This window comes from Muntiacus reevesi, chromosome 9, assembly GCF_963930625.1.
Source record: "Muntiacus reevesi chromosome 9, mMunRee1.1, whole genome shotgun sequence".
Lineage (NCBI taxonomy): Eukaryota > Metazoa > Chordata > Mammalia > Artiodactyla > Cervidae > Muntiacus > Muntiacus reevesi.
Window position 1 is genome coordinate 9,426,326 of NC_089257.1, and position 22,213 is coordinate 9,448,538.

General features: G+C 38.3%; 1 protein-coding gene and 1 pseudogene across 1 annotated transcript; both read left to right on the forward strand.

The window, feature by feature from the left end:
* Positions 1–9,249: 9,249 nt before the first annotated feature.
* On the forward strand, positions 9,250–10,197 carry LOC136175219 (olfactory receptor 8H1-like). Its single transcript, XM_065945545.1, has one exon. The coding sequence runs from the start codon at positions 9,250–9,252 to the stop codon at positions 10,195–10,197; it is 948 nt and encodes a 315-aa protein (XP_065801617.1).
* A 3,651-nt stretch (positions 10,198–13,848) lies between these two features.
* Positions 13,849–20,824, forward strand: LOC136175518 (olfactory receptor 8H1-like; annotated as a pseudogene).
* Positions 20,825–22,213: the final 1,389 nt, after the last annotated feature.

Below are 22,213 nucleotides of genomic sequence, written 5' to 3' on the forward strand. Positions count from 1 at the left end.
TGCGTGTGTGTGCACAATGTATACATTTGGCTTTAAAATTTTAATTTTCTTCTCTGATCTACATTACTGACATCTGACTCCTGAAAACTTCACTTTACAACGTGATTTTACATTATAAACTATTGCAAGTGACAGCTGATGAGATATACTATGTATTATTTTAGAGATTTATTAAGGCTGTCTTAACAAGTCATCACTCATTCCCTTTCTTAAACCTACATACAGTTTTCCTTCTAAGCACAATATCAGATTTAGATAATTGCTTTCATCATATTTCACCATCATCACAGAAAATTATTAAACTATTTCCCTTTATTTTTTCTCTATCAAAGCTTTCCACTTATGCACTATAACTAAAATGCTCAAATTTTTACAATTGTGTGAAAAATGTCAGCTACTGAAATTTATTTATATTTACCTATATTTTCCTCAGTTCTAATTGTATGCACTTTCACTTGCACTGTGTATGTATTCTGTAGATCATTTCAGGCCTTTATATTTATTTAGTATTAATAAAATTATATATCAAATTGCTATTTTTATGTTTTAATGTTTACTTGTTAATCTCTCTCTAAGAGCAGAAACATACCACAAATTTCCAGTTAATCATAAAATGTAGAAATATATTTCACTTGTCGAGCTATGATTAAATGTCCATATGTATACATATTTTTATATACACCTCAAGTTTATCCTTGGTGACCTCTCCTCATTCTCTCTTTGAAGTGTTCTATCTGTGCCGTCCCTCAAAACCTCTAATATACATCTTTCCAGAATGGGCCAAGCAGGTATTACTAGGTGCTAGAGAAAAAACAATAAATTCATCCTGAAAGGGAACAGAATTTTCAATGCCAATAGGTGCTTCCTAGGCTCAAGTATTATCTTGTTATTAAGAAAATAAATAAAAATAAAACAGTAGACACAGAAGATGTTCTGGAAATTGAATAGAAGTTATCCTTTTGTAGGAAGCATTTACATTTAAAGGGGACATGTCCATGTAGCTCAGAGGGTAAAGAATCTGCCTGAAATAAAGGAGACCAGGGTTCAATCCCTGGGTGGGGAAGATCCCTTGGAGAAGGAAATGGCAACCCACTCCAGTACTCTTGCCTGGAGAATCCAAATGAACAGAGGAGCCTGATGGGCTACAATCCAATCCATGGGGTTGCAAAGAGTTGGACACAACTGAGTGACTAACACTCATACTCTTCCTGGTGGCTGAGACAGTAAAGAATCTGCCTGCAACACAGGAGACCTGGTTTTGATCTCTAGTCTGGGAAGATCCACCGGAGAAGGGGATGGATACCCACTCCAGTATTCTTACCTGGAGAATCCCATGGACGGAGGAGCCTGGCGGGTTACATACAATCCATGAGCTCACAAAGACTCACAAAGAGTTCGACATGACTGGCTGACTATCACTTTCACTTTGCCTCCCTTTATGTACGAGGAAGAGAAAGATGACTAAATCTCTATTCAGTGAAGAAGGAATGAAACTGAGTCTGCATTAACAACTGTACTCTTGGTTACTATTCTTTCGCTGGCTCCCACCCTCCCACATCTTCTTTTATCTTTAGCTGGAGATGGTATTTAAGGTAGTGGCTTGGACCCTTTTTGGAGAATTACTGTTTTCTTGGGTGTCTCCCATGTATAAAGGGGGCATACATGTTACTAAATTTCTATTTGTTTTTATTATGGTCATCTGCCTTTCATTACAAGGAGGTGGGTTTCAGCCAAAAAGCTGAACGGGCAGAGTGAAAATTATTTTTTGTTCCCCACGAATCTCATAAAGTAGGTGCAAAGTGATACAACTTAGATAACAATGAATGAATTAGAAAACAAAAAAGATAATTTAATAATATTTATCCAAAAAGACAGAGGAGCCTGGTGAGCAATCCATAGAGTTGCAAAGAGTTCGACATGAATAAAGGGATTAAGCAGCAGCAGCAGCATCCAAAGAGAAAAACAGAAACATTCTTTCATTCATTAAAGAAGAAAGAAAAAAAAAAAAATAACCCAAGAGAGAAAGGAATGCATGTGGATGGCATAGTTAAAACTAATAAATTAGAGAATGAAATTATATCATATTAAATCAAGAAAGTTTTTTTTTTTAAATCTATGATTAGACTTTGGTTTCTGCTACTATACAATAAACGGTATAATAATGGCCCCGAATCATAAAAAAAAAATTGAACATAATCAAGATAAATTTCAACGATGGGAAAATATTAAGCAAGTGACTTGCTCCTAGTAACTTTTCAGTCACCAAAATTATAGTCATCAAACTATAATCACGCATTTATAGTCAAAATTATAGTCACAAAATTATAGTCACCAAAAGCTACAGGGAAGCCCAGGTAGCTCAGAGGGTAAAGAATCTGCCTGCAATGCTCTCGACCTGGTTCAATCCCCAGGTCGGGAAGATTCCCTGGAGAAGGGCATGGCTACCCACTCCAGTATTCTCGCCCAGAGAATTAAGAGGACATAGAAACCTGGTAGGCTATATAGTCCATGGGGCTGCAAAGAGTTGGACACAACTAAGTGACTAATGCTAATATTATGGTTGTTGATGTGGCTTTTACATTGAAAATTACCATTAGCTTCTTATTTGACTTAACTCTCTAAGTTACCTATCATCAAGTAAGTTTATTCTGGCTTTTTAATCTAAAGAAGACTGGATTCCCTGGTGGCTCAGAGGGTAGAATCTGCCTGCAATGTGGGAGCCCTGAGTTTGATCACTGGGTCCAGAAGATCCCCTGGAGAAGAAAATGGCAACCACTCCAGTATTCTTGCCTGAGAAATCCCACGGATGGAGGAGTCTGGTGGGCTAGAGTCCGTAGGGTCTCAAAGAGTTGGACTTTCAGTGAAAAATTAATTGGTTACTCAAAAAAAAAAAAAAAAAAAAAAAAAGGAAAATTTTATTCAAGTCGAGGATTATAACCTGAGGACAACTCCTCAGAAATCTCCAAGAACTGTTCTGCCCATTGGAAGTCAAAAGACAGTTCCATAAGTTTTGAGACGGAGACATGTACATTAAATGATGTATATTTGACAGTGGATGCAATCTGGATCTAAGCAATAATGGGTCATGGTGCACGGGAAAGTGTTAGTTGCTCAGTTGAGTCTTACTCGTTACGACCCCACGGGCTGCAGCCCACCAGGCTCCTCTGTCCATGGAGTTTCCCAGGCAAGAATACTGGACTGGGTTGCCATTTCCTCTTCCAGGGAACCTTCCGGACCCAGGGATTGAACCCAGACCTCCCACATTGAAGGCGGATTCTTTACCATCTGAGCCATCAGGGAAGTCATGGGTCATAGTGGTCCCATATGAGATCAAGAAGGAATATCTTAAGGGGTTGCTCTGTTGATGCTAGAAAAATGTTGCTCTTTAAGGCTGAGCAGGTGCTTCTGTTGCTGGTGGAGGCTTGGCCAATGCATAATGCAGATACACATGCACAGGAGAGGGGAGAGAGGAGGTGAAAGGTCAGAGGAAAGCTTTTGTTTATAATTTTTCTTATCTCACCACAAAATATGAATTTTATTTCACACCTGTTCTAGCAGAATGAAGTTTGGGTGAGTATAATTGCTCTTCCAAAATTCATTATAAGTACAATAAATGCACAATTTTTTCCTTTTTTCCAAACAAACTATCTCCTAAAATTCTGGAGTATGACCAGAGTTTCCAGTAAGAGTCACTTTTAAATCTATATGAAAATTGGTTTAATTATCATGAATTAATGAAAGATTCATGAGTATTTTAATCTAATTAGTCTATCCCTTTTTATAGTCTTTTTTTGTTGTCTCATCTTGGATGAATAACATTCAATAAAATTCTTAACATCTGAAGAAAACTTCACTAGAATAAAGTTGGTCATGGGGTATCAGTTAATAAATAAAATGTGAAATTATTGGTTTTATGAGAGGCTAGAATAACATTGGTCATAGTATGTTATGAAATGTAAATTATCAAATAAGGGTAGATAATGAGCACTCAGTATGATAATAATTATGAAATTATACAGGTATGCAAACAAACTTTCTATTAAAAAAATCATCCTGAGAAATTTATCAAAATGTTACAAAAGTTTTGAAAATTTTCACATCATTCTTTCAATTTTCTTAAATTCTCAATTTGTTTCTAATGAAAATGCCTACTCCCATAATAGTGTCACACAATTAAATATAAAAGACTCATTGTGAATATGTATCACTCTTTCCCTGAAAGTTTCAGGCATAGAATAAGCAAGTATTTTTCTATAAATAGTTTCTCTACCACCCAGGGCAATATTTAGAGCATCACACAGGAAGACCAAACCATTAGGCCCTCCACTATGGGTCTTGGAAAGGAAGACATCTAGTTTCTCATGACCTGGCACACCTGCATTAGTCCTTGAAGACATGCCAATTCCCTTTTGCCCTTGGAGATATGCCAAGAATTCTTCCTTGGAAACTGGTCCACAGGGATGACCAAATGTTGCAATCATCAATCCCCAGTATGTGAAGTGCCCTGGAATTATTAGGATAAGAGGCAAGGCATATGCTGCTCTGCTTCTGATATTCATTTTAGACATAAATTCCTGGCAGATGTTACATTTGATCAGGAACTGAACAAACTTTCTAGGTTGATTAATTTTTCCCTCAGAATAAAACAAAATGACTGCACTAAAACTTAAAAAGAATTTATCTCAAAGAAAAAATATTATATTACAGAAATTTTCAACTGAAATGGTCTTGATACTTTATTTGTGAGCAAATGTTAAAGTTGACATTCTTCTGGACAGATAATGCAGAAGAAAAGTGTTTTTTGATCAACCTTGCCTCCCGGTAAGCATTATTCTCAAAATTGGAAGGTTTTAGTTGAAATTAAATAAAGTAAGGATAATATCAGAAAAGTATGCATGTGAATATCATTTTATATATCTTTGCCTTCAGTAGTGCCAGGACTGACAGACCCAGAAATATAGAGTTGTTATGATCATGGTATTTCATCAATTAAAAAATATAATTTTGGAAGAAATTTGATTTTGAATGGCCAGGTTATGATAAGTTTGTGTCTTTTGGAAATTAATACTAAGTATGTGGTCAAGCTACTAAAGTCCAAAGGTTGAATGTTATTTTTCATTAGTATTAAATAATATTGGGGAAAATAGTAGAGCATAGTATATTAAAAATATTCCACTATGATTGTTTATTATATGTATATAGCATTTTAATAGGCATATTTGAAATTAACTATGACAGGCATATTATGGACATGCTCTATGGAGTCAATCTATTTTGGTAGAAATACAGAGCCAACATCTAATAGTTGTAACTATGGATACATTACACAAATTATGGTCCCTTTTCTCATATGAAAAATGTGGCTAATAATACTATAATATAATAATCTCATGGTCATTATATGCATTAATAAAGGGAAACATTTAGAACTGTGTCAGGACTATACAAATTATTCAGTATACTACCTTTTGTTGTATTCAAATATCAATTTGCATCTTTTCCTATATTTGGGAATCAAATTATTATTTTTCTCTTTGTACACAGTCCATACTTCATTATCACCAATTCTAAGAAACATTCAGTTCAGTTCAGTACAGTTGCTCAGTCGTGTCCAACTCTGCGACTCCATGAATTGCAGCATGCCAGGCCTCCCAGTCTGCCGGGGTCCAGCCCCAGCAGAATCCAGGGGAACCCTCAGGGTGAACGGCATCGGCGAGAGAGAGACATGTAGGACCGGCCTTGATAGGGCCAAGTCTGCTAGGAGAAGAGAGAGAAAGAGAGAGAGACAGAGAGAGAGAGAGAGAGAGAGAGAGAGAGAGAGAGAGACCAGACCAGGAATGTGAAGCAGAGTCTGGCAGTTGCTTTATTTTTCACCATAGACTTTATGCCCTAAGTCGGTACATTTCTAAGGGGCAGATAAGCACACAGACTTAGTTTAACATTACATCAGCTTGTCCTTCACGAAAGCAGGTGTGCTCTGTATATTTTTGTTTATGAGAGTCTTTTCCCATAGATTTTTTGTACATTATCTTCTGGCCTTGAGGTTAGCAGAAAACAGAAAATTGGCAGTCTCATGGTACAGCAAGTTGTAACATAATAGAAAGACAATCCTGTTAACATAAAAGACAGTCTTTTTGCAGAAATTCTCAGCTAAATTTATCTAAAAAGTTTAGCACGCAAAGACTCTGAGGCTCTGGAGAGGCAGCCCCTGTTTAGCACTCTTGGTTAAAATTAATAATTATCTTATTGTTTTTACACGAGGGCTAAGCTCTTATTTTTCTAGATCTCCAACTATATTAACAATAGTTTCCACTGCACAACCTCAGCACATTAACATCAATCAAACGTTGATCTAATAACCACTTTTAAAACAAAATTTTTTTTTTTGTATTTTCTAATAGGGCTTCCTCACCCCCCAAAGGACTCTGTGCCTATTAGGGCCTTTTTTATGGCTAATCTCTATGTATAATATCTTTTGGCTTTCAGGCCTGTTGACAATGTGTGGCTTGCACCTGGTGCAACTTTTAGCAACTTCAGTAGCCAACCCTGTCTTTTTTGTGGTTAATCTATTTCCTTTCTATTAGGTGTCATCTCCAAGGGAACTAGATAGGATTACATTTTTACAGAACAGAAATGCAAAGGATTGCAAAAACAGCAGATATGGCACAAAAGAGGCTCTTAGTCTAAAAGTTAATTACCTGCAAGAAGTCTCCAGCTAATCTCTATCTAAAGTATTTTCTATTAGGCACATTTGTGGCTATTATTTTTGGAGTTTTTCTCACCCCGCGGGGGGACCTATGTTTAATAGTTTCTTTTGTTAGTGTACTGTGCTTAGGATGTTTAGAACAATCATGAGCATTTTGTGCAAAGAGAGCACATATTTATCAAACAAGCCAGAATGCCAGCAAAAGGGCTTGAACTGAAGCATTTCCTTCATCCCTGGCCCGTTCATAGGGTACCAGCATCCAGGAGATTTATTAATTAGGATTTTAAGTTGGTCCTCATTCAGTGAAAGAGGAGCAGGAGAGCTCTCGGCAGGCAACACAAGAATCCGCAGCAGGGTAAACAAGAACAACAGTAGAAAAGGGGGGAGGATACAGGGTGGGGTGGAGGCCGAGGCCAACCTGGAGGGTCCCTTATCCTAGACAGCCTTGCCTGTCAGCTTCTTTCCTCATGACCTCGTCAAGGATGGGGTCCCGGACGGCCTTGCCTGCCTGGTATTTTCTTCATGACCTCGTCATGGATGGGGTCCCGGATGGCCTTGCCTGCCTGGTATCTTCTTCATGATCTCGTCATGGGCAGGACCTCCCATAATGGCTCCTGACACCTGTCCATCACCAACTCTTGGAGTCTACTCAAACTCATGTCCATCAAGTCGGTGATGCCATCCAGCCATCTCAACTTCTGTCATCCCCTTCTCCTCCTGCCCTCAATCACTCCCAGCATCAGGGTCTTTTCCAATGAGTCAACCCTTCACGTGAGATGGCCAAAGTACTGGAGTTTCAGCTTCAGCATCAGTCCTTCCAATGAACACCCAGGACTGATCTCCTTTAGGATGGACTGGTTGGATCTCCTTGCAGTCCAAGGGACTCTCAAGGGGCTTCTCCAACACCACAGGTCAAAAGCATCGATTCGTCCATGCTCAGTTTTCCTCATAGTCCAACTCTCACATCCATACATGATAACTGGAAAAACCATAGCCTTGATGACATGGACCTTTGCTGGCAAAGTAATTTCTCTGCTTTTTAATATGCTGTCTAGGTTGGTCGTAACTTTCCTTCCTAGGAGTAAGCATCTTTTAACGTCACGACTGCAATCACCATCTTCAGTGATTTGGAGCCTAAATAATAAAGTCTGACACTGTTTCCACTGTTTCCCCATCTATTTCCCATGAAGTGATGGGGCCAGATGCCATGATCTTAGTTTTCTGAATGTTGAGCTTGAAGCCAACTGTTTCACTCTCCTCTTTCACTTTCATCAAGAGGTTTTTTAGTTCCTCTTTACTTTCTGCCATAAGGGTGGTATCATCTGCATATCTGAGGTTATTGATATTTCTCCCGGCAATCTTGATTCCAGCTTGTGCTTCTTCCAGCCCAGCGTTTCTCATGATGTACTCTGCATATACGTTAAATAGCAGGGTGACAATATACAACCTTGACGTATTCCTTTTCCTATTTGAAACCAGTCTGTTGTTTCAGGTCCAGTTTTAACTGTTGCTTCCTGACCTACATACAGATTTCTCAAGAATCTGGTATTCCCATCTTTTTCAGAATTTTCCACAGTTTATTTTGATCCACACTATCAAAGGCTTTGGCATAGTCCATAAAGCAGAAATAGATGCTTTTCTGGAACTTTCTTGCTTTTTAGATGATCCAGCAGATGTCAATTTGATCTCTGGTTCCTCTGCCTTTTCTAAAACAAGCTTGAACATCTGGAAGTTCACAGTTCACCTGTTGCTGAAGCCTGGCTTGGAGAACTTTGAGCATTACTTTACTAAGGTGTGAGGTTAGTGCAATTGTGCAGTAGTTTGAGCATTCTTTGGCATTGCCTTTCTTAGGAATTGGAATGAAAACTGACCTCTTCCAGTCCTGTGGCCACTGCTGAGTTTTCCAAATTTGCTAGCATATTGAGTGCAACACTTCCACAGCATCATCTTTCAGGATATGAAATAGCTCAACTGGAATTCCATCACCTCCACTAGTTTTTGTTTGTAGTGATGCTTCCTAGGGCCAACTAGACTTCACATTCCAGGATGTCTGGCTCTAGGTGAGTGATCACACCATCATGATTATCTCGGTCATGAAGATCTTCTTTGTACAGTTTTTCTGCGTATTCTTGCCACCTCTTCTTAATATCTTCTGTTTCTGCTAGGTCCATACCATTTCTGTCCTTTATAGAGCCCATCTTTGCATGAAATGTTCGCTTGGTATCTCTAATTTTCTCTAGTCTTTCCCATTCTGTTGTTTTCCTCTATTTGCACTGATCACTGAGGAATGCTTTCTTATCTCTCTTTGCTATTCTTTGGAACTCTGCATTCAAATGGGAATATCTTTGCTTTTCTCCTTTGCTTTTCACTTCTCTTCTTTTCACAGCTATTTGTAAGACCTCCTCAGGAAGCCATTTTGCTTTCTTTGCATTATTAAAGAAATATAAATATGTCATGACATATATGGCAACACAAACATTTTTGAAGTAATTTCTGATAAGTTTCAACTTTGATATCTTAACAGTTTGGAGCATTTGAACTCTATGGTCAGAAGGAATATCACTCATGTGTCTGACTTCATCCTCATGGGACTGACAGACTCGGAAGAGATCCGGCTGGTCCTCTGCACCCTCTTTCTCCTGATATACCTGATCACTGTGCTGGGCAATGTGGGGATGATCCTGATAATCTGCCTGGACTCTCAGCTTCACACACCCATGTACTTTTTCCTCAGTCACTTGTCATTTCTTGACCTCAGTTACTCAAGTGTCATCACCCCTAAAACCTTAGACAACTTATTGACTTCTATCAAAAATATTTCATACACCAACTGCTTCACCCAGATGTATTGCTTTGTCTTCTTGGGTGCCACTGAATGTTTCCTTCTCTCCTCGATGGCCTATGATCGCTATGCAGCCATCTGCAACCCTCTGCATTACCCCGTCGTTATGTCCGCCAGGAGATGCTGCTCTCTTGTCTTTGGATCTTATTTGTTTGGCTTTACAGATTCCATTGTCAATGTGCTTTGCATGAACAAACTGCATTTCTGTGACTCCAATGTAATCTATCACTTTTTCTGTGATGTACCCCCAGTTTTAGCCCTGTCCTGCACAGACACACGTGATATTGAAATCACAATATCTATTTTTGCTGGCTCCACCCTCGTGGTGTCTCTTATCACAATATCTGTGTCCTATGTGTCCATCCTGTCCACAATCCTGAAAATTACCTCCACTTCAGAGAAGCAGAAAGCTTTCTCTACCTGTGCCTCCCATCTCCTGGGGGTCACCATCTTCTACAGCACTATGGTTTTCACTTACTTAAAACCAAGAAAGTCCTACTCCTTGGGAAAGGATCAAGTGGCTTCCGTTTTTTATACTATTGTCATCCCCATGCTGAATCCCCTCATTTACAGTCTTAGAAACAAAGAAGTAAAAAATGCTGTCAGTAGGGTCATTCAGAAAAGAAAGGCTTCCAAGCAATTAAAATAACAGTGATGATGAAATTTTAAGCTATTATCTTTTCTTCTTCCCTCTATGGCATTTCCTTCCTCTTTCTCCAGAAATGAATTGAAGACTTTACTTGTTCTTTATTTATTCATTTATTCTGTAGAATTATCTTTTGCTTGACCAAATATTTTCTTGGACATTTTTTAGAACATGCCTTTAGAAATCCACATTATAATTGGAAACACTGACACATGTTAAATCAATGGTGCAAATGTATCTGTTTTTAAGGGTAACTGATTAGCAAAATAAAAATTATATTTACCATCTTTTAAAGTATATCATGCAGATTCAGAGAATTCTATGATGGAAAAAAGCTTCATTTTGGGAACTATGATAACAGTTTTATAAATTATTTCATTTACATTGTGGAAAAGCAGTATGCCAGAGTGCTCTTGTTTTTGAACCAAACACTCCAGACATTTGATTCTAGATCTGCAACTCTTTGCACTGTGTAACTCTTAAATAAAGCATTTCCTCAATCAGACATAATTAATTATGTTTCCAGGTCCATAGAGTTTTTATAAAGATTAAATCATATAGCTGATGAAGTGTTTAAGGTAGTACTATTAAAGGCAGACCATTGTCATCAGAACACTCTTATTTCTTCAGTATTTTTAATGCACAGTGTCTTATTCTAACAGAATATTCTCTTGTTTGTAAAAAATTGCTTTTGGTTCATTTAAAGGACAAACACACAAACAGCTAAGAAAATACTCAGCACCTCACAGGTTTGGATTTAAAATGGTACCTGTCAATATTGCAGAAAACTTGAAAAATGTTGAAAATGTAAGGAAATAGAAATGCCCAAAAAATTAACAACTTTGTATATTTCTTCTAGATTGATAGCTATGTGTGTGTGTGTGTATACATATTATATGCTAGAACAATACTTCTGTCATTTCACATGTACCTTTTTGCAGTTTACTGTGTACACTACCAAGATTAACCTTTGACTATTTCTTTGTCAATGAAGTCTAAGATGAATGTGCTTTTGATACATGGGAAAGATTTAGACTTTCATTTTGCAATTCTTTGGATATGACGTGTTTGTAAATTCAAGTTAAAATCTGCAAACAGTTATATCTCTTTGGTGACTATCTGAAAATATTAAAAAAAAAAATCCTTCCTTTCTATGATGTGTCAACAAACTTCAGTAAATTGCTTTTTAATTGAAATTCTGTGTATTTCAAATCATAATTGCCTTCTCCTGATTTCTACAGATTTATTATGGTCATTAAAAAATTAAATTTATTAAATTGAATACCTAACTCATTTGTTTCAAATTGCTTACCAGAGATAAGCGGTTAAGTTCAGTTCAGTCACTCAGTCGTTTCCGACTCTTTGCAACCCCATGGACTGCAGCACCCCATGCCTCCCCGTCCATCACCAACACCCGGAGTCTACCAAACCCATGTCCATTGAATTTGCGATGCCATCCAGCCATCTCATCCTCTGTCATCCCCTTCTCCTACTGCCCTCAATCCCTCCCAGCATCAGGGTCTTTTAAATGAGTCAGCTCTTCGTATCAGGTATCCAAAGTACTGGAGCTTCAGCTTCAACATCAGTCATTCCAATGAACACCTAGGACTGGGCTCCTTTAGGATGGAATAATTGGATCTCCTTGCAGTCCAAGGGACTCTCAAGAGTCTTCTCCAACACCACAGTTCAAAAGCATCAATTCTTCAGTGCTCAGCTATCTTTAAAGTCCAACTCTCACATCCATACATGACCACTGGAAAAATTATAGCCTTGATCAGACGGACCTTTGTTGATAAAGTAATGTCTCTGCTTTTTAATATGTTGTCTAGTTTGGTCATAATTTTCCTTCCAAGAAGTAAGCATCCTTTAATTTCATGGCTGCAATCACCATCTACAGTGATTTTAGAGCCCCCAAAATAAAGTCAGCCATTGTTTCCACTGTTTCCCTGTCTATTTGCCATGAAATGATGGGGCGGGATGCCATGATCTTAGTTTTCTGAATGTTGATCTTTAAGCCAACATTTTCACTCTCCTCTTTCACGTTCATCAATAGGTTTTTAGTTCCTCTTCACTTTCTACCTTAAGGATAGTGTCATCTGCATATCTGGGGTTATTGACATTTCTCCTGGCAATCTTGATTCCAGCTTGTGCTTCCTCCAGCCCAGTGTTTCTCATGATATACTCTGTATATAAGTTAAGTAAGCAGGGTGACAATATTCAGCCCTAACATACTCTTTTTCCTATTTGGAACCAGTCTGTTGTTCCAGGTCCAGTTCTAATTGTTGCTTCCTGAACTGCATACAGGTTTCTCAAGAGGCAGGTCAGGTGGTCTGGTATTCCCATCTCTTTCAGAATTTTCCACAGTTTATTGTGATCCACACAGTCAAAGGCTTTGGCATAGTCAATAAAGCAGAAATAGATGTTTTTCTGGAACTCTATTGCTTTTTTGACAATCCAACGGATATTGGAAATTTGAGCTCTGGTTCCTCTAACTTCTAAAACCAGCTTGAACATCTGGAAGGTCACGGTTCACATATTGCTAAAGCCTGGCTTGGAAAATTTTGAGCATTTCTTTACTAGCCTGTGAGATGAATACAATTGTGTGGTAGTTTGAGCATTCTTTGTCATTACCTTTCTTTGGGATTGGAATGAAAGCTGACCTTTCCCAGTCCTGTGGCCACTGTTAAATTTTCCAGATTCGCTCACATATTGAGTGCAACACTTTCACGGCATCATCTTCAAGGATATGAAATAGCTCAACTCGAATTCCATCACCCCCACTAGCTTTGTTTTTGGTGATGCTTCCTAAGGCCCACTTGACTTCACATTCCAGGATGTCTGGCTCTAGGTGAGTGATCACACCATCATGATTATCTGGGTCATGAAGATATTTTTTGTACAGTTCTTCTGTGTATTCTTGCCACCTCTTCTTAATATCTTCTGCTTCTGTTAGGTCCATACCTTTTCTGTCCTTTATTGAAAATCTAGAGGTCTACTAATAAGAATTTTATGAAGTAAAAGATAATTGGGAAATTATAATCAAAATGTTGCATTAGTTTTGAATTTTATTATATTTACATTTTGTTTCCAAAATGCTTATTTACTACCCTAATGCATGTGTGTTAAGTCACTTCTCTTCAACACTAAGGACTGTAGCCCCCCAGGCTCCTCTGTCCATGGGATTCAATAGGCCAGAATACTAGAGTGGGCTGTTAGTTCCTCCCCCAGGGGATCTTCACAGGCCAGAAACTGAACCCGTGCCTCTCATGTCTCCTGCACTGGCCAGCGGATTCTTTACCACTAGTGTCACTTGGGAAGCCCACTCCTATAATATTGTCACAATTTAAATATAAAGGTTGCATTGTAAAAAATGCATCATTCCTTCCCTGATAGTTTCAGTCACAGAATAAGGAAGTATTTTTCTAAAAATAGTTTATCTACCACAGCAGGCATAAATTCAGAGCATCACATTGGAAGGCCACAGCATTAGGCTCTTCACTGTGTGGCTTCTAAGGAAAAAAATTAGTTTCTCAGAACTTAGCATAGCAGCATTTAGTACTTGAACTCCTGTCCTTGGAGACATGCCGAGTAATCTTCCTTGGAAACTGGTCCACAGAGAGGGCCAAAGTTTGCATTATCTTCAGCCCCCAGAATATGACGTACCCTGGAGTTTTCAGGATGAGAGCCTTCACTTACGTATATGTACACAGTTGATCCCTGATATTCACTTTAAACATAACTTCCTGGCGAATTTTATGCATGATCAGGAGTTGAACAAAACTTCATTTGATTTATTTTTGCCTCAGAATAAAACAAAATGAATGCACCAAAATTTTAAAAGAGCTTATCTCAAAGAAAACAGATATTGCATCATAGAAATTTTCAACTGAAAAGGTCTTCATGTGTTATTTGTGAGAAAAATTGGAGTTTGACATACTTCTAGAGAGAAAATATTGGAAGAAAGTGTTTTTTCACCAACTTTGGGACTGAAAGTAAGTATCATTCTCAAATTTGGAAGGTTTTAGGTAGGATCCAATAAAACGGGAACTTTATCAGCAGGATATGCATGCAGATATGTTTTAGACATTAAAAAGTGTCAGGATTTGTGGAAGGAGAAGTCCAGAGTTGATATAATCAGGGTCTACAAGTCATTAGCATTTTTTAGAGATATAATTTTGGAAGAAATTTGATTTTCAGTGGTCAAGTTAGAAAAATATCATATTTTTTGGAAATTAGTACTAACATGTGGTCTATCATTTTAATACAACCTATTAAAGTCCACTAAGTTTGGATAGTAGTCATTAGCATTAAATAGTATTTGAAATGAAAGGATAGAACATGGCACATAAAACTATTCATTTATCGTTCTTTATCATATAGCTAGCAGTTTACTTTTGGTTTTGTTGAAATTAACTATAAATAGGAGTACAGTATTATGGAGTGGTGTAGTGGTAAAGAATCTGCCTGCTATGCAGGAGACATGGTGCATACTATGCACCCAGACATTGATCTCTGAGTGGGGAAGATACACCGGAGGAGGATACAGCGACCCACTCCAGTATTCTTGCCTTGAAAATTCCGTGGACAGAAGAACCTGGAGGGCTACAGTGCATGGGGTTTGCAAAGAGTCAGACATGACTGAGCACACACACAGATAGTATCATGGACATGCTCTCTGGAGTCAATCTATCGAGGTGGAATTGTGGATCCAAAATTTAGGAGTTCTAAATCTGTTAACTAAATTATCTGTGCCCTTTGTCTCATCAGAAAAATATGGCTAATTATGGTATAAAAATCTCGTGAAATGCATTAATTAAGTGCCTTAACGGAAGCATTTAGGGCCATGTCAGGCTTATTCTAATTCTTCTAACTCTTCAATGTATTAGTTTTTGTTATAATATATCCAAACGTCAACTCACGCCTATTTTTATATTTGGAAATCAAAATAATTTTTGTCTCTGTGTACACTATACACACCTCCTTATCATCACTTCATGGAAACACTAAATTAATATAAATAAGTGATGTCATTCATACATACACAAAGTAATTTTTTTTTTTTTAAATTTCTGAAGTAATTCCTGCTGAATATCAACTTTGATTTCTCAATAGTTTGGTGCATTTGAACACTACGGGCAAAAGGAATATCACACATGTGTCTGACTTCATCCTCATGGGACTGACAGACTCGGAAGAGATCCGGCTGGTCCTCTTCACCCTCTTTCTCCTGATATACCTGATCACTGTGCTGGGCAATGTGGGGGTGATCCTGATAATCCGCCTGGACCCCCAGCTTCACACACCCATGTACTTTTTCCTCAGTCACTTGTCATTTCTTGACCTCAGTTACTCAAGTGTCATCACCCCTAAAACCTTAGACAACTTACTGAATTCCACCAAGAGCATTTCATACCTGAACTGCTTCATCTAGATGAGTTGCTTTATATTCTTGGGTGGGACTGAATGCTTCCTTCTCTCCTCCATGGCCTATGATCGCTATGTAGCCATCTGCAACCCTCTGCATTACCCGCTTGTCATGACAGCAGACGCTGCTGCTCCCTAGTATTTGGATGTTACTTGATTGGCTTTATGGACTCTTTTGTTAATGGACTTTGCATGAGCAGATTGCATTTCTGCAAATCCAATATAATCTTTCACTTTTTCTGTGATCTATCCCCAATTTTAGCCCTGTCCTGCACGGACACACGTGCCATAGAAATCATCATATCCACTTTTGCTGGCTCCAGTCTAGTGCTGTCTGTCATTACAATAGCGGTGTCCTATGTCTCCATCCTATCTACTATCCTGAAAATCACTTCCACTTCTAGTAAGCAAAAGGCTTTCTCTACTTGCGCATCACATCTTCTGGGGGTCACCGTCTTTTATGGCACTATGATTTTTACTTACTTAAAACCAAGGAAATCCTACTCCTTGGGAAAGGATCAAGTGGCTTCCGTATTTTATACTATTGTCATCCCCATGCTGAATCCCCTCATATACAGTCTGAGAAACAAGGAGGTAAAAAATGCTGTCAGTAGAGTCATGCAGAAGATAAAGTGAAAGTCGTTCAGTCGTGTCTGATTCTTTGTGACCCCATGGACAATACCGTCCCTGGAATTATCCAGGCCAGAACACTGGAGTGGGGAGCCTTTTCCTTCTGCAGGGAATCTTCCTAATTCTGGGATCGAACTCAGGTCTCCTGCATTTCAGGTGGATTCTTTACCAGCTGAGCCACAAGGGAAGCCCAAGAATACTGGAGTGGGTAACCTATTCCTGCTCCAGGGAGTCTTCCTAATTCAGGGATAGAACTCAGATCTCCTGCATTTCAGGTGGATTCTTTACCAGCTGAGCAATGAAGGAAGCCCAGGTAAAGGGTTCTGAACAATTAAAATAGCATTGAAAGTAAGTGTTCATGCTCACCAGCTTATTTTTTTTTCCCTTATCTGTATTTTATTCCCCTGCTTTCTCTTTCTAGAAACAAACTGAACTATTTATTTAATTGCTTTTTTTTTTTTTTTTTTTGAACAATTCTTTGCTTGATCTAATATGATCTTGGGCATTTCCTGGCATTGTGGTCATGCTCAGTCATGTTCGACCCTTTGCGACCCCATGGACCATAGCCCACCAGACTCCTCTGTCCACAGAATATTCCAGGCAAGAACACAGAAATGGGTTGTCATTTCCTACTCCAAGAAATCTTCCCAACCCAGGGATTGAAACATGCATCCTCTACATCTCTTTCATTGGCAACAAATTTTAACCTTGAGCCATGGCAAGTCCTTTTCCTGGAATATGCCTTAAGAAAATAATTTGAAATCCTGAAATATGCTAAATTCATGGTGTCCACAACTGATTTGCAGAATGATGAAGTATAGTTATTACCTTTTAAACAGTATCATACAAATTTGGAGAATTTTATTATAAAAAGAGGCCCATTTTAGGAACAGAAATAGCAGTTTTAGAAATTATTTCATGTACTTTGTGGAGAAGTAATGTAATAGAGTGATTAGTAGCACTTGCTTTGGAACTATCCGTTACAGGATTTCAGTTCTTGGTCTGCAGCCCTTGTAGCTCTGTAAGATTTGAAAAAGTCATTGAAACTTTTGGACTCAAGTTTCCTCAACCTCACCAAGTAAGTAATAATTCCAGGTCTGTAGTGTTATTGTAGGTATTATATCACACAACTGATGTAAAGCATTTATGGCCTTACAAAGAAATGCTAACTATTGTCATTAGAATGTTCACATCCCTGCTTATTTTTAACTTACAATGTTTTATTTTTTTCTTAAAGAATATTATTAATTTATAAATTACCTTTAGTTTATTTAAAAGACAAATACACAAACAACTAAGTAAATGCTCAACACTTCAAGATTTCTTTGAAAAACTTGGAAAATATAAAATTAAAATTTAAAAAAAAGTTTTCAATATATGTTCCTCTGGCCATTCCTGTTGGCTCAGTGGTAAAAAATTGGCCTGCCAATGAAGGAGATGATTTAGGGAGATCCTCCAGAGAAGGAAATGGTAACCCATTTCAGTATTCTTGCCTGGCAATCCCCATGGACAGAGGAGCCTGATGGGCGACAGTCCATGTGGTCACAAAGAGTCAGACACAACAGAGAAACTGAACAGCAGCAATAATATCTTCTTCTAGGGGGCTTCCCTGGTGTCTCAGTGGAAGACAATCCATGTGTCAATGCAGGAGTTACCAGTTTGATCCCTGGTCCCAGAAGATTCCCTGGAAATTGCCAGAAAAGGAAATTGCACTCACTCCAGTATTCTTGCTTGGAAATGCCCATGGATGGAAGAACCTGGAGGGCTAGAGTCCATGCGGTCACAAAGAATTGGATACCATTTAGGGACTAACAACAATATATGCTCTAGATCGATAGTTATGTATGTACATGGTATTACATTATATATATCATATTTCTCTCATTTCTTATGAATTTTTCAGCAGCTTTCTTTGTACTCTTACAAGTTTACCATTAGTTATTCTTTTGTCATTGAAATCTAGGGTGAATGTGTTTTTGGCAAATGGGAAAACTCCAGACTCATTTTGCAATGCTTTGGACATGAAATGTGTGCAACTTCATCAAGTTAAAAATCTGCATGCAGTGATATTTCTTCAGTAGCTATCTGAAAACATAGAAAACCTCTAAATGTGTGTGATGTGCCAAAAAGGTTCAGAAAACTGCTTTTGTTGTTGTTGTTGTTGTTGAAATTCTGTGCATTTTACAATAGCATTACCTTTCTCTTGATTTCTATGCTAATACTGCTACTAAGTCACCTTAGTCGTGTTCGACTCTGTGCGACCCCATAGATGGCAGCCCACCAGGCTCCCCCGTCCCTGGGATTCTCCAGGCAAGAACACTGGAGTGGGTTGCCCTTTCCTTCTTCAATGCATGAAAGTGAAAAGTAAAAGTGAAGTCGCTCAGTCGTGTCCGACTCCTAGCGACCCCATGGACTTCAGCCCACCAGGCTCCTCCGTCCATGGGATTTTCCAGGCAACAGTACTGGAGTGGGTTGCCATTGCCTTCTCCACCTGATTTCTATAAGCTTGTTATGATCATTAAAAATAAATTCTTGAATTAAAAGTTTCCTTCTGTTAACGGACTTACAGCTTGTTTCTATGTTCTGGCCTTTATAAATAGTGATGCAATGAACATTTGGGTGCATGCATTTTTTGAAGTATAGTTTTTTCCAGGTATAAGCCTAGGAGTGGAGTTTCTTCATCATACGGTTGTTCTTTTTTGTGCTGTAATCTGCATAGTAGCCCACTGCTCCACAGTGACCTTGTCCCCACTCCTTACCTTCATGAACTCACTTATTATTCTATCAATCATACTCACTTTGATTTGACCACTGGCATCCTAACTCCTCTGTTCACACTAGTCCTGATAGTTCTTGGAATTTTTCCATTTTCCCTTTCATTCAGAAATTTCCTATTCACAGAGAATTGCATGCTTTCTTTTCTATTTTATTCTTAATAAAAATATTGAGAAGTGTACCTATTCCCTTCCCCCTTGCATGTTTCATTTATTTTCCATAGCAGTTATCTACATTTAACCTTTTATAATATTTTGCTAGTGTATTTTGGTTCTTGTCTGCTGCACTTCACTCACTTTCTAAGTTTAATGAATGAAGATTCTTGTTTAGTTTGTTCAGCATCATCTCCCCAGCACCTAGATCTAAACCTCAATGAATGTATCTTAAGATTGCAATTTATAGAGGATGAAATTAAAGAACACAACAAACAACTGGTCCATAATCACTCACTAGTGAAAGAACAAATTCACATTTGAACACTGATAGTCTAACTCCACTGTTAATATTTCTCATCATTGTCTGACTGGACATTTTCAACAAAATTGTACTATGATTACCAGAACTTAGAAAATAAAATCCATTACTATATTAAAGAAAATATTACATAAAATACCAGGGGCTGTTGAAAGGCTTATATGGCTGGCAGACATTCTTTAAAACATGCTAATACCAGCCAGCATGATTTGGACAATGCTAGCTAAGTCTTCTCAAACATCCAGGCTCAGCCCTATTAACAGAAGGAAAATTCCATTAAGCAAAGAACAGCTTGCCCAATGATGATATTTTTCTAGGAAGAGAATCTGTAATAGTCAGGGTACAGGCTAGCCTGATATAAAAATGGGATTCAGAAAGACTGGCTCAGCAAAGAAAAAGTATCCTTGGTTATAAACTTTCAGATTTTAGCTGACTAGGGTATGTGGATGAGTCCTTTTCACAACATAATTCTAGAAACTGGGCTTCCTTGGTGAATCAGGGGTAAGAAATCCTGCTGCCAATGCAGGAGCAGCAGATATGGACCCTGGTCAGTAAGATCCCCTCAAGAAGGCCCAGTCTAGCATTCTTGCCTGGAAAATCCCACGGAGAGAGGAACCTGGTGGGCTACAGTACATATTACCAAGAAGAGTCTGATATGATTTAGTGAATAAATGACAACAATCCTGCAAACTAAGTTTCTTCTATGTTGCTGATCATTGTCCTCCCAAATGCTGTCCTCTTCTGCACTGTTTAATGATTGATTTTTTAAAAAGTAATATTTGGTACATTTCATCACAAAGCCATCTGGTTTTGGTCTAATCTTCAGTATATAAAGTTAATTGAAAGCATAAATTCACTTAAGTGCATGCATGAAAATGTTCATAAGCACTATGAATGAAAGCCAAAGAATAGAAACAACTCAAATGACCATAAAGTGATTCATTGGAAGGACAGATGCTGAAGTGTTGCAGCTGAAGCTTCATTATTTTGGTCACCTAATGAGAAGAGCTGACACATTGGAAAAGACTCTGATGCTGGGAAAGAGTGAAGGCAGGAGTAGAATGGGACAAGAGAGGATGAGATGGTTGAATGGAATCACGGACTCAATGCACATGAGTTTGAGCAAACTCCAAAAGTTAATGGAAGACAGAAAAGCATGGCATGTTGTGCTCCATGGGATCACAAAGAGCTGAACATGACTTTGTGACTGAGCAACAACAAAATATTATTTACATGAGATGAAGGAAAAGAGATTATGGGAATTTTTTTTTTTTTATGAATAAATTCCATTAAAGTCAGGAAAATAGAAAAAAGGAAAAATATATAGACAAAGAAAGCAAGACATCTTTTAAAGATGCTCAAAGATGTTCAAAGATGAACACCAAGCCAAATTAAGAAAACATATCACAAGGTACAAATAAGATATTTTTTTCCTCTGAAAAGAAAAAATAAATAAATTTGCTAATTAATGGATATAATATATTCTAGGTTAGTGAAAAGTGATCAGTACTAAAGTATTTATTAAAGTCATTTTTTGTTATTTATTACATTAATTTTTATACAATTTTAAGAAGTAAATTTCTTTAAAGTTTCTTTACATTATTTCTTATCTAGCCATAAATATTATTTTTATTTCACACTTGTCTTAGTAAGACAAACATTTCATGATTAGAATTGGTCTTCCTAACTTCATCAAATTTACAATAATTTATTACAACTCCTTTATACAAACCTACAAATCCACTCCTGAAATTCCGGTGTATAAGCGGAGTTTCCCGTAAGAATTCCTTTCAAGTCTACTTGACAACTGGCTTAATTATAATTAATTAAATGGCAATCCACTCCAGTACTCTTGCCTGGAGAATCCCATGGACGGAGGAGCCTGGCAGGCTACAGTCCACAGGGTCGCAAAGAGTCGGACACGACTGAGCGACTTCACTTTCACTTTCTTTAATGAAAGAGTCACAAGAATATTTTAATCTGACTTTCAATTTACCCCTTTTTAGAGTCTTTCTTTGTTTCTTCATCTTGGATAAATAATATTCAATAAAATTCTAAACATCTGAGGCAGACTAAACTAGAAAGAAGTTGGTTATGCGGTATCAGTCACACATAACACATGAAATCATGGGTTCTATTATAGGCTAGTATAACATTGGCCATACTATATTATGAAATTTAGAATAAAATGAGGGTGGATAGTGAATCAGCAGTATGATAATAACTGTGTAAATCTAAAGGCACAGTGCTGAGCGAGCAGCGTGAGGAGATACCCCACGTCCCAGGGCAGAGAAATCCCATTACGACAGTAGGCGCTGGAGCGGCGGTGAGGAGATACCCCACGTCCCAGGGCAGAGAAATCCCATTACGACAGTAGGCGCTGGAGCGGCTGTGAGGAGATACCCCACGTCCCAGGGCAGAGAAATCCCATTACGACAGTAGGCGCTGGAGCGGCTGTGAGGAGATACCCCACGTCCCAGGGCAGAGGAGAAGCCCCAGCAAGATGGTGGCAGTGGCGATGTCTCCTTTAGAGTCGAGCCACATTCCCACCAGGGTCACTCAGGCGGCTCAAAGGTACCTTATGCCCACCGGGGCCCAGAGTCCCCACAGAGACTGAGACAGTGAAGAAGGAATTCATAGGGCTTGGACTCCCATCTCAAATCGTGCCAGGCCGCCTCTCCAATGGACTCTGAACGCTGTGCTTAGCGCCTGTGGG